The sequence below is a fragment of the Zerene cesonia genome, unplaced genomic scaffold, assembly GCF_012273895.1.
Source record: "Zerene cesonia ecotype Mississippi unplaced genomic scaffold, Zerene_cesonia_1.1 Zces_u010, whole genome shotgun sequence".
In the NCBI taxonomy this organism is placed as follows: domain Eukaryota; kingdom Metazoa; phylum Arthropoda; class Insecta; order Lepidoptera; family Pieridae; genus Zerene; species Zerene cesonia.
The window spans coordinates 816,942-817,612 of NW_024045140.1; the positions used below are offsets into that span (position 1 = coordinate 816,942).

Sequence of the window (671 nt, forward strand, 5' to 3'; positions counted from 1 at the left end):
CGGCTTGGCCGGCTGCTTCATCTTGATGCCGAGGTGCACGCGCTGCACGTGCGTCGCGTGCGAGCGCGCGCTCGCGAATGATCTGTTGCACTGCGGATTTGTGAATAAAAATCTAATCATTTCAATTTCTACTCCTACTATCCTACTAATATTATAAATGCGTAGGTTTGTAAGGATGTGTGTGTGTTTGTTGCTCTTTCATGCAAAAACTACTGAACCGATTGCAATGAAATTTGATACGTAGACAGCTGGACAACTGGAATAACATATAGCCAACTTTATATCCCGATATTTCTACGGGATACGGACTTACGCGGGTGAAATCGCGGGGCGCAGCTAATGCCTTATAAACGAGAAATTTTTAATGAACAGAAATTTTTCAAATTGATCAAATTTTTTATATTCATTCAAAATTTCTCAAATCTAATATCACACAATTTTCATAACAATCCAACGCGTTTATATAAGAAACCCACATTTTGTAAAATCACACGTGAGATTGGGGGTGAGAGAGGGGGTTAAATAAAATCTCACGACATCTCGACAGGGGGAAGGAGACAGATATGACAGGAGACAGAGATATTATATATATATCTTTCTTTCTCAGCCCGGTTTAACCCAGAGTTGAGTATAGGCCTCTTCATGTGCACGCCATTCTTTCCTGTTCTTCG

The 671-nt window shown here is 40.8% G+C and overlaps 1 protein-coding gene across 1 annotated transcript in view; it reads right to left on the reverse strand.

Moving 5' to 3' along the window:
* Positions 1-671, reverse strand: part of LOC119839225 (zinc finger protein 62-like) — a 12,568-nt gene that overhangs the window by 3,221 nt on the left and 8,676 nt on the right. Inside the window, exon 8 of the mRNA XM_038365444.1 lies at positions 5-82. Coding sequence (XP_038221372.1) covers positions 5-82 — 78 coding nt within the window. The remainder of the gene's footprint in view (positions 1-4; positions 83-671) is intronic.